This window comes from Penicillium argentinense (genome assembly GCF_028826775.1).
Source record: "Penicillium argentinense strain IBT 30761 chromosome Unknown utg000010l_segment0_segment0, whole genome shotgun sequence".
NCBI lineage: Eukaryota > Fungi > Ascomycota > Eurotiomycetes > Eurotiales > Aspergillaceae > Penicillium > Penicillium argentinense.
In genome coordinates this window covers 2,003,728-2,016,524 of record NW_026622669.1, presented here as the reverse complement: position 1 = coordinate 2,016,524, position 12,797 = coordinate 2,003,728, and the positions used below count along the sequence as shown (strand labels likewise).

Sequence of the window (12,797 nt, the reverse complement as noted above, 5' to 3'; positions counted from 1 at the left end):
TCACAATGAAGTGCAGACCTGGCGCTGCGAGGAATGCAGCGATTGGGGGATGGTTTGCCGGCTCGAGTGGTGGATGCGGGATGCGGTGTTGGTCGGAGAGGCCGCGTGGTGACGCCGGGATCGGGTCAGCCTTGGCACGGAGTGCGGGCAAGGGATAGGGAAGAGAAGTTCAAGGCGAAACGGGGGACCGGCACCCAAATACACCAGAGGAGGAGTTGTGAAGTGAACGGGGTTGGATCAGGGAGGGTGGGAAGGTGGGCCGGGACGATCGCTAGGAGTTCGCGGTCACGTTCCTTACGTCTTGTCGCGGGTTGACCGGTCCCTGCCACTGCCGACTACATGGGCACCCCTCTTCCGTCTCTCGTCTCTATTTACATCCATCGTGACTCCTCCCTCGAGCCCTACCCTAGGGTACTTATCGCTCAATTCTCACCACGCCTTCTCGGCCGCGCGTCCACGAGGTCTTCTCCTGGTGCCCCCACTCGGGCCCCGGCAACTGGGGCGTCTGACGTCTTTGGGCATGAAGCTAACCGGCCGTTCCTGGGCACTACCTCAATTAGAAACAGGCACAGTCTGCAGACAACCGTCAATTCCGGGGTCTAATATAGCAGGCACGGGGATGTCCCCGAGAGATTTTTTTGGTGATGATGGACGGTCATTGATAACATTTACGACTCAGAAATGCTCGCCAAATATACTTATTGTACAAGTTCACCTATCGCTCTCAGAGTTCATCTTTGAAGATTTCCTCGCTGCCTTCTGACTCTTCTGATTCCTGGGTATCAGCGGACCGCGATTTAGTCGAGTCTTCGTCTGGTTCTTGATCTGACCCGGCAGACTCCGTCAGTCGGGTATCTTCTGCGCGAAGCGGCTTTTGATCCTCATGCTGGGGCTGAGCAGGCGTATCGGATTCGCTCTCGTCATCCACAACCACGCCCTGGAATTTTATCACCCCATTGTTCTCCACGACGACTTCAAGGGTCCAGTCTTTTCCCTCGGCGATATCTTCTAGTTTCTTCCTCATCTCCTCGATTTTATCCCCATCGATATCGTACTTCTTCGCCACCTGTTTGATTCGTCGTACTTCGCCATTTTCGCGCTTGGCAACCACCTCCACGCGCTCTTCACCGGCCGAAGCGACTCGTCCCTTCTCCATGACCTTGCCTTCCGTTCCCACAAGCACGCGGGCGCCGACCTCGATCCCGCCAACAATCTGGACCGGCTCCCCAGAGTGAGTGGTAGCAGCATCGACTAATTGGTTGGCTTGATACCACTCATTCAAAGCCTTCCATTCCGGAACATCCTCGGGCTCTAGAATCTCCCGGCATTCAATGTCGTGGACCTCGTCCTGCTGGGGCGGCAAGAAGGCAACGTCGTCGCAGAGACGGGGGGTGTAGATGACCATTAAGTAGGAGCAGGTAGTCAATTCCTTGATCCAGCCAATCTGGTCAGTTGATTGTGGATGGCAGTGGAACTGGACTTCGACCCTGCGATCGCGACCCGTCAGGTCACATGTAGTCCCACCCCGCAGATGTTGCACAAGATAGCGCGAACCACCTTTCGTGTGTAGCTCAGCCACATCCGTCTGTCCGGCCTGCTTCTGCTTCTGATCCCTTTTCTCGGTATCCTTCGTATTATCCGGGAATTGCCCCAGAATAAAAGACTGCGTTGTTGGGTCCTCCATCGGCGGATACTGAGGGATCCCGCGGCCGGCCGGCAGCGCGTGAAACTGCTTAATTTGTTTCTGGTAGCAGAACGAATAGGACCACCAGCCCGAGAAGTAGTACATGCATTTCCCCTCCATCTCGCGCAGCAGCTCGAGTCCTCGGTCTGTCGCGCGTGCCAGTTCCTTTTGTTGGTCTGCCTCGTTGGCTTGATTGCTCGCTGTTGTGTTCATGTCGTTACTGCTGACATGGGGGATCTGGCACAGGAGTCTCCGGTCGTCCATGATCATTTCTTCATAGGCATAAGTTGGGCTCTTGCCACCCTTTTCACCACCAGTAGCTTCTTCTGCGCGGGTCTTATCCATGTATACTTGAGGGTCTTTCTGCTCGTGGGTGGAGGCATCGTCGGTGGTTCTCGTTTGCGACTCGAGTAGCTTTTCGGCTTGGGCGTTGAGGATGAATTCGTCAGGGAAAACGACCCGGTACTGCAGCGACAGTGCGTTAGTGCTGTCATCTCTAGTAATCCTATCGCGGTTGGGCGGGTCACCTGTGGATAGGCCAGGAGGTCATCGTGAATGCTGAATGGCTTCTTCGCGGCCATGGCAGTCGACACGGCACATGCCAGTGTCAGCCATGGCGCAAAATGCCTCCTAGGTTGACCCATATTTCAATGTCCAGCAGTGGCAGAGGGCGAGCCGAGAGAGATTGGGTCTGGGGGTGGAGCGTATGGCTATGTTGGCGTTTCCGTAAAGTGGGGCTGGGTACATCAAACGTGCGCCCTGATTGAACGGTTGGTGATTATCTACACGTGACCCAGCTGAGCATGATCACCGGGCTCTGAGCCCCTCTTGACAACTACAGATTTACATACTGGATGAGAATAGGAGGTGCTGTCTGGGCTCCTTGACAGCTTTCCCCCCGAGTTCACGACATGAATGAGTTGCCAAATGTAGCACATCGTCGCCGATGAATGATCAACATCTTACAAAAGTCCCAACCGGAGGCAGTGAAAACTATTTTGGGCTTTCTTCTCTATCCAGATGAAACTTTCTTCGCACTGAATCGTAGCGTGTTGGCTTGTCACAGTAAGGACTTACCACGTTTGGGAAACTTGTTTTACCCCGCCTTATCCACACAGAATCATAGGGTAAAGTGACTTCATTAACTTCAAAAATAATTGCTTGGTGTATTGCAGTCGGTGCCTTTAGTCTTCATCAGCACCCAGCACAGAGGGGGGCTTTCCTTTCACTCTGGAGACCAACCAAAAAGCATTGCAATTCTGATTTCCAGCTTCCTGGGACTCAAAATTCGAAATAGCCGCCCCCGTACCACGGAGATGACATTTGTGTCTGCTTTTGATAAGGTCATCTACCGATTCATTCGCATGCCGTTCAAGATAGTAGGTAGCAGACACTGTTGCAGTAGCAAGCGGTACCTAGAGAATCCTATTTCCAGTCAAGACTCTACTTGAAAGGCACAAAAGCAGTAAACTCACAATTCAAATGGTATCCTACCGGCTCCGAACTCGCAAAATTGTAGGGGATCGCATAGTTGAAGTACATTTCTCTGCGCTGTTCCCCGAGTGCACGTGCCTGCTGCCTCAAGTGGATCCCGCCGAAGCTTGGCGTGCTTCATACAATAGCACCTCTCTCACTTCCAGTCGACCAGCAATGGGTCGAAACTCGCATTTCCGGCAGGGCCGAGAACCTCTGCAGGGCCATCCGAGCCTGCAGCTCCGTCGAAGTTATGTCTCCGGTCCACTGTCGTTCTTGAATCCCACTTGGGCGTGGTACGCGCCAGCCATGCGGGAGATTGAGGCCCGTGAGATGGTGGAACCCAGTCTGAGGAGTCCATCCCAGCCAGAACACGTCCAGCATCTCTGGCGATCTCGTGATAATCGGAAAGGTCGACATGCGCTGCGAGTCGATTATCGAGTTCCACCCCGAGATTCGGGGTATCAGGCTCCGCCTCCAACGTCTACCTGGTCAGCGGCTGCGAGGGGTGTTTTACGCATGGCTACCTATGCGCCTTATTGGGATGTCTCGTACTTGATCGCTGTGATATTCACTCTTGGCTCGGTTATTTGGATTATCAATGCTTTCTTCGTGTGGTTGCCTCTTGAGGACCCGACGACCGAATTTCCCGGCGAGACTTTGAACGGCGGGGGAATCAGTGCGTTTATCGGTGCTACCGTTTTCGAGATTGGAAGTGTACTGCTTCTCCTAGAGGCTGTCAATGCGAATCAGACGGGTTGTTTTGGATGGGCTCTTGAGACGGAACTCATGAAATCCGATACTACCGCGCCGCACACAGTGACTGTTGCTGCAGCCAAGCCGAGCTTGAATGAATGTCATCATCATCATGCGAATAAGGTGAATCTCATAGGCGCAGGGAGACATCTGTATCGCCGACCCTCACACGATGCTACTGCTGGATATGTGACATCGTCACCCACTGGCACATCATTTCGCTGGATGCCGTCGTGGTCGGACCTTCAATCGCACTATCTTCATGAGCTGGGCTTTCTTGCCTCTCTGATTCAATTTATCGCGGCGACTATATTCTGGATTGCCGGATTTACGGGACTACCTGGAATTTATGGACACCTAAGCCAAGGCCTAGCCGATGGAGTGTATTGGGTGCCTCAAATGGTCGGAGGGACCGGATTCATTCTCAGCGGACTGCTCTTCACGTTGGAGACACAGACTAAATGGTACATCCCAGCTTTTCATGTTCTTGGATGGCATATCGGAGCTTGGAATTTCATTGGCGGCATCGGATTTACCCTCTGTGGCGCGTTAGGGCCAGCAAGCGCTAACTCGGGAGTGGAATATCAGGCCACTCTTGCAACATTCTGGGGATCATGGGCTTTCATGATCGGGTCTACAATCCAGTGGTATGAGAGCTTGGTAAAGCACCCTGTTGAGAGGAAGGGTGGAGCGAGTTCGTCCACAGCGAGCCATAACGACCAACAAAATGTGTAGATGTTCATCAATACCAATGTGGAGCACGAAATATATCGCATGAACTCATTGTCAATTTGCCCGTTACCAAAGGAGCCTCCCGACCAGAGGATGTTTCAACGGCTGGAATAATCATGTCCTCCTCCCTGTCTCAATAGCCTTGTCCAAGTCTTCTTTCTGCTCGTCCGAGAGACCGGTTAAGTGGATCACGACTTCACCCCCAAATGTCTCTCCTATCTCTTCCAGTGCAATTCCCTTGGTTTCGGGGAAGAAGTATCAGATAAGCGAAATATTGACGACTGAGAGAATAATGAAAAGAAGGTAGTATTTCCAACCGACTTCGGCGAACGCGGTTGGAGCTGGAATCAAATATGAGATGGTCGAGGCGAAAAGAATGGGTAAGGCCAGCCCCATGGAGATGTACTCGCTAGGACTTTGGGGCCTAGTTCCGCTCTGCGGGGAGAAGGGCCGATATCGAGGATCTCCCTGTGTACATTTAAATTGGTATGGCATCCTAGGCTTGCGTCCAGCCAACCAGGGGGAGGGGTGTCCGTTATGAGATTTTTCGGAATACTGGCACTTCGACATCGTTCTAGCTGATACGGACAGAAGCAATAAGCTGCAAGGGAACTTCCTGGGATGAAAGGCAATGTCTGATTTCTCGTTGACTATCTGCTATAGTACTATCTCCTCGCTACAGTTAAAAATCAACTATCAGGTCTATCTATAACTTATTCAATTCATGCTTGCAAATAGTCAGCACCGAGCTTGGAGCATTTAATGGGAATATTGCCTTACTTGATAAGCACAGTCTTGGGCTCAGTAAATGCTCGCAAAGCCTAGTAGACTTTAGCCAAATGCTTTGATGAGAGCGGATAATGAGGTCTCACGTATTCGCCATATTCCCTACCCAGTCCAGACTGCTTCTTACCTCCGAACGGAACTTGAACATTCATCTGAAAAAAGATCAGCAAGTATCAGAGCCCAAGAGAGAATAATTATTCACATAGCTCACACAATTAACACCCACAACCCCAGAATCAAGCTTCGCAGAAAACCGCAAAGCACGATTGATATCCTTTGTAAAAACTCCAGACATCAACCCGTACTCGGTATCATTAGCCATCTGCAAGACCTCCTCTTCCGTATCAAACGTCTTAACAACAGCCACAGGACCGAAAATTTCATCGCTGTATATCTGGGCTCCTTTCTGGGGATTCAAAAATACCGTCGGCTCAATGAAGCAGCCCTGGTCACCGTGGCGTACACCGCCGACAACAAGCTCTGCTTCATCCTTGCCTCGTTCGATCATCTTACTTACCCTCTCGAATGCGGCTTTGTTGACTAATGGACCCATCATGGTCGCCTTGTCTAGGGGGTCGCCTAGTTTCTCGACGGCTGCGAGCATGCGCTCTTTATATTTCGAGATAAAGTCATTTGCGATGGATCGTTGGACATAGACGCGGGATGCTGCGACGCAGACTTGACCGGATCGGGCGAGGATGGCGTTTACCGTCCTAAACATGTTAGCAAAGCACAACCAAAGAATCAATTTGTCGGCTTGAACCTACCATGTAAGTGCATTATCGAGATCCGCATCATCGAAGACTAAAGCTGGACTCTTTCCGCCAAGTTCAAGGGTTACCCTCTTCAGATTGCTTTGGGCGGCTGCAATTTGGATCTTCTTCCCTGTGGGAATACTTCCAGTGAAGCTGATCTGTAAAAGCAAGGTCAGCTCTGGCTTTGCATAATTGGGAACTGTGGCTGAGTACCTTTCTAATCTTCATATGCTTTGCTAGCAATGCACCAGTATCACCAGCTCCCGTCAGAACCTGAAACACGCCTTTGGGAAAGCCTGCGGCCTCGAAGAGGGGAGCAATTGCCATAGACCCCAATGGGCTTTGTTCCGACGGCTTCAGGATTAATACGTTTCCAGTCGCCAAGCAAGGTGCGGCCTTCATGAAAAGGGTCGCGATGGGAGCGTTGAATGGGTTGATACCGGCGCACACCCTGCCTTGGTCAGTCTTTGTTTCGGTTCCTCTTAAATGCCCAATTACGTACCCAAGAGGCTCCTGGCGAACCAGCTTGACAAATCCATCATCATCGGGGTAGTAGTCACCACGCAGCTTGTCCGTCCATCCAGCTATTTCGATTAGCAATCTGCGCTCTATGTATGGGCTGTAGTTATACTTACCATAATACAACAAGTGACCGAGAATATAAGTCTTCTCTCTCGTCGGAATAATCGAAACAGGGTTGCCGGTGCTCTGCGCATCGAGCGTCAAGAGCTTGATCAGCCGGTCGTCCTCTTCGAGCAAATCTGCGAGTTTTCGCAGACAGGCTGATCGCTGACTGCCGGTGAACTTGCTCCAGGGTCCATTGAATGCTTTCTCGGCCGCATCGACAGCTGCGTCCACGTCATCTTCCTTTGCGATGGGAATCATTTCGGAGACTACCGAGTCGTCGGTTGGGTTGTATAGAGTAAATGTCTTGCCGGCTTTCGCGTCGACGTACTCGCCGTTGATGTATAGCTTTGTGAGCTCCGATGCGGTCGGGACAGAGTAGTTTAGGGCCATGTTGATTATTCGATTTCTAGAGAGTTGTTGAGTAGAGTAGAGATATTGCAGTGTCTGATCGGATAGCCGATTGTAAGACTTCCCCTCGCATTTATCATCTTGGCTGCGTAACAGTCGGACATTTGCCCCACAGCTTACTGGGGTCGGGGTCGATTCCCCGCATTGCACATGCTCAGTCTGCAAGCTGAATCGGACTTCGCAGCGGATAGGGAGTGATTCCATGACTGATGACTGTTGCCGTGTTCCGATAGGGGTATAAATAATCACCTCTTTCAAGTTTGTCGCTGTGGCCTGCGAGCACAGAAACTTCTACATTAATCATGAGTACCATAGAAACTATGCAAGTGGTGGTATACGAGGGCCCCTTTAACATCGTGGTGAAGAAAAAGACCAAGCCGGTGCTTGTCGATGATACGGATGCTATCCTCAAGGTTCATATTGCGGGTGTCTGTGGAAGTGACTTGCATATGTACCGTGGGCATCAGAAGACAATCACAGGTCATACTATGGTAAGTATTTGCGGACCAGGGCCGTTAAATATTCTAACCAAGCTCTCTAGGGGCATGAGTTTATTGGCACTATCGAGAGCGTCGGATCAGCGATCACCAGATTCAACGTTGGCCAGAAAGTGATGTCTATGTTCTCTCCCATGTGGTATGTTATTAGATCTCTTCGCGATTTTGAACTCGAATATTAAGGTCTCAAAACCACTTAAAAGTATGCGATGCTGGTTCTGTCAACACGGCCACACGAATCGATGTGTCAACGGTCCCTCCTACGGAAGCATGGCTCTCGATGGAGGACAGGCTGAATTCGTCCGCGTCCCCTTTGCTGACAGCACCCTCGAATTCATCCCTGAAGAGGTCCACGACGAAATGATGATTCTCATGTGTGACATTTTTCCAACGGGCTACTACGGCGCCATGAAGGCCATCACCAAGTTGCTGCGGAATACTCAGACGGCTGAATCAATCGTGGGGGGAACGCTTCATGCGCCTTCGGCCCTGCGACCCGCTTTTCAAACGATCCCTCTCGACGAGGTGGTGGTTGTTTGTCTGTCTTGGATGTGGACCAGTTGGACTGTGCCAATTCTCTCTGCGAAGGTCCTTGGGGCAGGCACGGTATATGCGGTTGACTCTGCCGACGATCGTTTGGAGGAAGCTAGAAAGATGGGTGCATTGCCGTTAAAGCTTGGGACGGATTACATCCCTGAAATTGTCCGGTCTGCTACCGCAGGACGTGGAGCCGACGCTGTTGTTGAGATCGTGGGCAATCAATCTGCGATGCGCCTTGCCATTGACTTGGTCCGGCCTTGTGGCATCGTTTCGTCTGTGGGCTTCCACCAGGGAGACCTTCCTTATACGGCATTTGAAGCATATTCGAAAAACCTAGAGTGAGCATACCCTTCGATCTGCTGGCAGCTTTATACTGACTGTGTTCTCTACTCGTAGTATCAACATGGGACGCGCTGCTGCACGACCCGTCTATGGCGAGGCATTAAAGGTCTTTGCTGAGAACCAGGATAAGTTTGCCGATTTCATCACCCATCGCATGCCGCTCGCAGATGCGCCGACTGCCTACGAGATGTTTGAGAAGCATCAGGCTCGGAAGGTGACCCTGACGCTATAGGCATGCCCAGAAAGGGGTGAATTGATGACAGCGTTCTGATTCGGCAAGCCGACGGGAAATGTATATCCAGGATGGACTCGGATAAGGCAGCAGCACAGTCTGAGAAGTAGTTTTTCTGCTCTGAACCACCTGCGATGCTTCGTACGAATTGCTCCAATTAGTAACTTCTAGCATTTGCCGATGTTATGAATAATCGTCCTCATTTTTGGCATGCACGTTCAGGATCCCAATTGTAGGTATGGCCGCGCAGAGAGCCCGACTAGGTTCAACGCTGCGACTCCACTGTCGATCTCCACTTTGAGCTTGCGAGCTTGCTGGCGACCCAACTTTTAAGATTCAGCTGGAGTGGATCATGGCTGTTCCTAGTCAACTCGTCCGCAAGTCAGCTAGTCAACGACAGCCAGCGGAGAAGCTCCCACTAAATGCAGACCACGGCTGTAACCCTACCCGATTTGGATCTCGGGCGTCATTGACCATTTGCGACAAATTCGCCTAAGGCATCGTCGAAGAGTCGGACTTGCGAGGGATGCGATCGCGCGAGGCTGCCGCCCGAATAAAATTGGAGATAAAGTTATCGCGAGATCGTCAAGTGTCCGCGACGTCCCAACAACGTACGTGAGCGCACATCCCGATCGTCCTCCCTGCAGGAGTTCCCCCCATTCCCCCCACCGGAGACCGATCGAATGCGGAAGTGCCCTTTGCTTCAGCCCTGGCGCCCGGCGTTCGACTCCGCCAAGTTCTCATTGATTCATCGACTGGCATTGGCACGATGATGCAATGGGCGTCTCCAGCGCGGATCTTCGTTACAGCCGACGACGTCACGGGGCCGCCAGAAGCTTCCGGGAATCCCTTCCAACTGCTTAAACTTCCTCCTCCCCCGCTCGTTCCTCGTCAAGGAATGCCCTGCTACTTTTCGTCTGTCATCTCATCAGCATGGCTAGTGCGCAAATGCCGGGCCACCGGTCCGCCCGATTAGCTGATGATGGTAAGCCGCAGAGATCGTCGGGGAATCCACCTTGATAGGCATTGATCGCTGACTTGATGCGTCCCTGAAACAGCCGCGACAGCTGCCCTCTACGCTACACACCCTCGACGCAAGGCGTCAGTCCGCGAGGCGCCAACCACGAAGGCGCCTGCCCCCGATACCCCATATTTGAGTGAGTAGCTCTCCACCCCCCCACAAGTCGCTGGAAACGTCCTAGAGAACGCGAACCCTGACGATGTACTTCGCGATAGATGCGCGCGCCACGGGAGGAGCCTCGAACCTCAGCGCGGCCTCGGCCGGAGCTGCCCTCGCCCATGCAAAGCAGAATCCCGTCGAAGTATGGCGCCCGGCCGGTCGCTTTCCCGATGCCGAAAAAGCCGCATGGCATGTGAGGGATTTCACCTCGCCCGAGGTCCCCCAGCCCAGCACCCAATATAGCGCGGAGGGATTGGGCGCTGCCATCATTGCGGTGCGGGAGCAGCGGAGATTGAGCAGCCCAACCCAAACGAGGCATAAGCATGAGATCTCCGTAGACCACAGTCACGCCGCAGGTGGGGGCCATGCCCAGGATAAGGCGCGCCGAGCGGCCACTGGTGCCTACGCCAACCGGCAACGTGCGGACTCAGCCCCAAGTGAGCCGGTTGTGACCTCCGAGGCGCCGTATGCCCTGTCTGCTGCTGGCGCATCTCACCGTGTTAGGATCGAAGACGAAGGCCCCTTGGGCCACTTGGATAATGCGATGGAAGCAAGCCGCATCCAACACGTTGCGAACGCCAACGCCCGCATGTACACTTCCTCTCCTCCGGTTGCCAGTGAAGTCGAAGAGCGCAACCACAGAAACTCATTGCGCGCTGCGGCACTCTCGATGGCCAAAGACATGTATGATGTGTCGGGCCCCAAAGGGGAGTCGGGCAATATCGACCCGGCGATCTATGCGGCCCAGGAAGGTCAGAACCGACTGCAGTATCGAAATACGGTGAGCGGAGCGATGGGAACTACAGCCCACAAGGCGCTGGCGCTGCAGGATGCGGCTCAAAAGCGCGCTGCGGAGAAACTCGCGCGCATGCGAAATGAACATGTCGAGCTCCAGCAGTATTACGGTACTGCCCCTCAGCCCCAGCGATCCCGTCTGACCACCCGTCGAAAGCGAACATCTAGTGATGTGGATGTCAATCAAACGGACGCTGAGCAGTCCAGGCACATCCGTAATCAAATGACGAGTCTGCGATCGAAGATGGACAAGGTAGATGTTCAAAGGCAAAAGGACCGTGACTTGCTCATGGAAGCAGCTCGACGCAATGTGGATGCAACTATCCAGGACATGGAGATGAAGCTCTACAACGACTATGGTCGAGCGCCACCATCCATGCAGAAGCAATGGGACGAGGCAGCGCGGGAGCGAGTCCGCCAGGAAACTGAGGTCGCCGAGGCGAGTGGCGCTCGAGAGAACCGAGTAAACATCGGCGCGGAGCACTATATGGATATGGCCGATGTTGAGGCAGTGGCACGTTCTCGCGTTCAGCCGGCGCTGGATGAGATCACAGATCAGGCGGAAGTCCGACGCGCGCAGGAGCTGGAAGCTCGCCTTGATGCCGAGGAGAAGCAAAGGCAGACTGAGTTGGAGAAGGAGCGCGAGGCGTCGCTGCGAGCTGTCGAAAGAAAAGGAGGTTCGTCAACCCCGAATCGCCATTTTGGATCATTGATTAACTGGATGTCCTTTTTAACAGCCAAAACACAATCCGAGAAGAAAGAGGGCAAGAGATTGAGCTTCCTCTTATTCAGGAAAAAGAGCAAGAAGAATCGTGGCAGAAAATCTGAAGAGCAGAAAGAGGACATTAGACAAGAGCCCACCGATGACGTGCCGGCTAAAGACAAGCAAACGACCGAACCAGCTGCCGAGGATGAAACTGAGTTCAAAGCCAAGGGTAAAACAGAAGGCCAGGCTGCTGCTCCCGTAGCTTCTGCTCCAGAGAGTGCCACAGTTTCCAGGCAGGTAACTGCCGAAGAAGCTACTTCTGAGCCACCAACTCCAGAGACTCCTGGTGCTGGAACCGTTTTCGCAGCAGCTCCAGCTTCTTCTACCGCAGCACCGGTACGACTGGTCACGAGTGGTCCTTCCGAGAAGTATGAGGACCACGATGCAGTCCGAGTCCCGCAGCGAGATGCGGCAGCCACCTCGGGTATCAGCGATATGCACATTGTCCGACCCATCACGAGTCCCCGGGCCGATTCAAAACTAAAGACCTGGTTCCGCGATCGATTGATTCGTCGAAACAGCGGCACACAGCCTGTCTACCCCCACCAGCCTGGTCCGGAGTTCCAAACTGACAGCGAGGTTGGCTTTACCGGAGGAGCTGCGCTGACTGGTAGGGGTGAGGGCCGTGGGGCGGCGCTGAGCTCGCATCCTGTCACTGGAGATGATTTGGATCAAAGTGGTTCTAACCACAATGGCACTTTTCTTGAGGTGACCAAGACAACCACTGAAGATTCGAATTCGAGTAAGCCCGGACAGAACGGCAATGGCAAGCGACAGCGTCTACGAAAAAGCTTTATGAACACTATATCGCGTGGTTCGCAAGGGCCAAAAACGAATGGGGCCACTAATGATGGTCATTCTCGTCAGAGCTCAACGGCTGCCTCGGAGACCAAAGTCACCGGCACAGGTGATATCCAAGGTCTGCGAAACAGCGCCACTGAGCAAGGTCTTGCTGCTCCGCCCATTCTGGGCCAGACTGCCAGTACAGGTCGAGAGTCGAGATTTTCTGAGGATCTGTGATCTTCATTTTGATTTTGATTGTATTCTAGTTTCCTTTTTCTTTTTCTTTTTCTTTTTTTTTCGTTTCTTTATACGTCTGTTTGATACTTGACGCTGGATCTTATTCGTGATTTTTTTTTTTTTTTTTTTTTTTTTTTTTTTGGTGCGGCGCACTGGGTGGATATGGGACCGTGTCGTTTTAGCTGCTTTGATATATACACGAAT

General features: G+C 52.7%; 6 protein-coding genes across 6 annotated transcripts; 3 read left to right on the top strand and 3 right to left on the bottom strand.

Moving 5' to 3' along the window:
* Positions 1 to 724: 724 nt before the first annotated feature.
* N7532_010444 (PRKCSH domain-containing protein) lies at positions 725 to 2,328 on the bottom strand (the record flags this gene model as incomplete). The annotated part of the gene is made up of 2 exons (XM_056622935.1): positions 725 to 2,149; positions 2,212 to 2,328. 2 exons carry the CDS (start codon positions 2,326 to 2,328, stop codon positions 725 to 727), a joined length of 1,542 nt encoding a protein of 513 aa, XP_056470351.1.
* A 1,006-nt stretch (positions 2,329 to 3,334) lies between these two features.
* Positions 3,335 to 4,648, top strand: N7532_010443 (uncharacterized protein; the record flags this gene model as incomplete). Its single annotated transcript, XM_056622934.1, has 1 exon — positions 3,335 to 4,648. The coding sequence occupies one exon, from the start codon at positions 3,335 to 3,337 to the stop codon at positions 4,646 to 4,648; it is 1,314 nt and encodes a 437-aa protein (XP_056470350.1).
* Positions 4,649 to 4,759: 111 nt separating this feature from the next.
* Positions 4,760 to 5,041, bottom strand: N7532_010442 (uncharacterized protein; the record flags this gene model as incomplete). Its single annotated transcript, XM_056622933.1, has 2 exons — positions 4,760 to 4,882; positions 4,925 to 5,041. 2 exons carry the CDS (start codon positions 5,039 to 5,041, stop codon positions 4,760 to 4,762), a joined length of 240 nt encoding a protein of 79 aa, XP_056470349.1.
* A 380-nt stretch (positions 5,042 to 5,421) lies between these two features.
* N7532_010441 (aldehyde dehydrogenase family protein) lies at positions 5,422 to 7,203 on the bottom strand (the record flags this gene model as incomplete). Its single annotated transcript, XM_056622932.1, has 7 exons — positions 5,422 to 5,466; positions 5,518 to 5,583; positions 5,643 to 6,144; positions 6,199 to 6,344; positions 6,400 to 6,637; positions 6,689 to 6,770; positions 6,822 to 7,203. The coding sequence occupies 7 exons, from the start codon at positions 7,201 to 7,203 to the stop codon at positions 5,422 to 5,424; spliced, it is 1,461 nt and encodes a 486-aa protein (XP_056470348.1).
* A 320-nt stretch (positions 7,204 to 7,523) lies between these two features.
* On the top strand, positions 7,524 to 8,832 carry N7532_010440 (uncharacterized protein; the record flags this gene model as incomplete). Its single annotated transcript, XM_056622931.1, has 4 exons — positions 7,524 to 7,712; positions 7,763 to 7,857; positions 7,922 to 8,596; positions 8,655 to 8,832. 4 exons carry the CDS (start codon positions 7,524 to 7,526, stop codon positions 8,830 to 8,832), a joined length of 1,137 nt encoding a protein of 378 aa, XP_056470347.1.
* A 933-nt stretch (positions 8,833 to 9,765) lies between these two features.
* Positions 9,766 to 12,593, top strand: N7532_010439 (uncharacterized protein; the record flags this gene model as incomplete). The annotated part of the gene is made up of 3 exons (XM_056622930.1): positions 9,766 to 9,817; positions 9,891 to 9,989; positions 10,069 to 12,593. 3 exons carry the CDS (start codon positions 9,766 to 9,768, stop codon positions 12,591 to 12,593), a joined length of 2,676 nt encoding a protein of 891 aa, XP_056470346.1.
* Positions 12,594 to 12,797: the final 204 nt, after the last annotated feature.